This window comes from Gavialis gangeticus, unplaced genomic scaffold (genome assembly GCF_001723915.1).
Source record: "Gavialis gangeticus isolate Ggan-Ray unplaced genomic scaffold, GavGan_comp1, whole genome shotgun sequence".
Taxonomy (NCBI): Eukaryota; Metazoa; Chordata; order Crocodylia; family Gavialidae; genus Gavialis; species Gavialis gangeticus.
The window spans coordinates 96,386-98,739 of NW_017729004.1; the positions used below are offsets into that span (position 1 = coordinate 96,386).

At 55.4% G+C, this 2,354-nt stretch overlaps 1 protein-coding gene across 1 annotated transcript in view; it reads right to left on the bottom strand.

The window, feature by feature from the left end:
- Positions 1–929: 929 nt before the first annotated feature.
- LOC109291127 (protein ZNF783-like) overlaps positions 930–2,354 on the bottom strand; it is a 1,894-nt gene continuing 469 nt past the window's right edge. The window contains exons 2-4 of the mRNA XM_019507987.1: positions 1,937–2,021; positions 1,663–1,828; positions 930–1,179 (exon numbers count right to left, since the gene is read on the bottom strand). Coding sequence (XP_019363532.1) covers positions 1,000–1,179; positions 1,663–1,828; positions 1,937–2,021 — 431 coding nt within the window. The 3' untranslated portion in view covers positions 930–999. The remainder of the gene's footprint in view (positions 1,180–1,662; positions 1,829–1,936; positions 2,022–2,354) is intronic.

Sequence of the window (2,354 nt, forward strand, 5' to 3'; positions counted from 1 at the left end):
TGCTCAGGTCCCTTCCAACCCTAGAAACTATGAAACTACGTACAACGGACTGGACATGATATGAACACGCTGAGAAGGCAAAGGGAAATCATGTTGTCAAGAAACTGCTCCATCTGGCAGCAACAGGAGTTACAAGAACGGGGAAGAGGCAAGTGAAGGGGGGTTGATCAAATGAAGGAGGATCTACCAATATGAAATGTGAGACAGGCCTGATCACTGACAGAGCTGTGGAGAGAAAGACTGAAACCACCAGCTTCTCCACTTCTGAAGTCCCCAGTGGTTTGGTGGCAGAGTCCTTGTCTGCCACACAAAAGACCTGGGTTCAATTCATGGACCTTTATACAAATACAGCCATGGAGGCACCAAACGTCTGGACCCCGTTTGGCTTTGGAATCTGTCGCAGGGGCCTAAAGGGCAGATGCAAGGTCTGGGCAGCCTCCACTCCTCAAAAAAAAAAAAACAAAAACAAAACAAAACACACACACCACACAAATATGCTCCTGCCTCAGAATATGCACTGAAGATCTGGGTGACGTCTCATGCATACACCATGATCTGGAAAGCTCAGTGGTTGCCAAACAGTCTCCTTATCTCTAGACTAAATAAGTCCAGTTCCCTCAGCTTCTCCTCACAAGTCATGTCCCCCAGCCCCTTTGCCACTTTAATTGCCCTCCACTGGACTCTCTCCAGCTTGTCCACATCCAAGGGCCCAAAACTAAACCCAGGACCCCAGATGTGGCCTCCCCAGTGCTGAACAGACGGCAAGAATCACTTCCCTTGACCTACTGGCAACACACCTACCAATGCAGCCCAGGATGCCATGAACATCCTTGGCAACAAGGGCACACTGCTGGCTCATATCCACCTTATTTTCCACTGTCACGGCCAAGGGCTTTTGTGCAGAGCAGCTGCCCTGCCGGTCACCCCCCACTAAGACAAGCTGCTCTTCTGCCAGATTCGCTAGTCTTCCTGCACATCAGGATGGTTTGTTCCTGCACCTCAGTAAGCCTTCTTTAAAGTACTCCAGAGAGAAGCAAGAACCAGCACTTTACCCAGGGAAATGAGGGCGTCGTAATTCTTCAGCATCTGGTCCCGGTAAAGCACCTTCTCCTCCTCTTCCAGCAGCTCCCACTCCTTGTGTGTGAAGTACACGGCCACGTCCTCAAACACCTCCCGGAGCTGTAGTCACACGCATTACACCATCAGTGTCTCTAGTTCCAGCTACTTCCAGACCCCTCAGCCCTGTCTGCCAGGACTCTGTACTACAACTAATTGCACGTCTAGCCATCACAGGCAGGGGTGCAAAAGTCCTCGTTAGTCAGCTGACCTGTGATGTGGATGCACGTGGGGACATAGGATTTAGCCCAGCTCAGCATCTTTTCTTTGCTCGGTCCCTTGAGGCAGCCGGGGCTGTGCTTTTAGGGGCAGGGAGCCCCACCTGCTCGCGCTCTGACCAGGCGTCCCCGTGCCAGCACCCCTTGCTCTCTGCACTTGGGAGGGAGATCCTGCTGATGCAGCCGGGTGCGTTTCCACGTTTGTCACCACAGGCTTGTTGCTCCTCAGAGATCTCCGCTCCCCAACTTCTTTACACCACCCCTGGCTCCTCCTGGGCTCTGCCCCAGCTGTACTCCCGCTCCCAACTGAACCTGGTGCCCTGCTCACCTCTTGCCTTGGAGGCCTGCCCTGCCCCTTCTGCAGTTGGCCCAGCTCACGTGTCGGGGAGCCCCTGTCCTCCAGTCTCCCTGGGGAAGTCCTGTGCAGCTCCAGGTTTACAGGCTCTTCTCCAGGAGGCTTCTGCTCAGCTCTGCTCAGGGTCCCAGCACCTGCAGGGTGGACAAGGCACAGGTGAGCCCTGGTGAACTGGCGTGGGGAAAGCCCCACTAGTCTACAGTACTGGCCCAGGAGAGGCTTCATTGTGTGGAGAGTGGAGAGAAGCCCTGGGGAAGGGCCTCGTCTGGGGCACCAGCCTGAGGAGCTTTCGTCTGCTGACATCTCCCAGGTCTCCTCTGTTTTGGGGGAATCTGCAAGACAGAGGCCTGGGTTAATTCTACCTGACCCAGACGGAGACCCCTGGGGAACCTCACCTGCACCAGCCCCTTATGGGGCACGGGGGGGTCACAGAGGCACGAGAAAGGAATGAGCAAACACTGACTACTGGGACATGAATAAGGTCACCGACTGGTATCGTGGCAGCACGACAAGGCCCAAGCAAGACAAAGCCTCTCTCTGCTGGGTGCTGCACACTCAGGGAGAAAGACCGAGGGCCGCCGCCTGGGAGACACCCGCCCACAGGGACCAGAGCTCTGCCCCCACACCCACAGGGTGACAAATACTGCAGCCCTGTCCTGCGCACG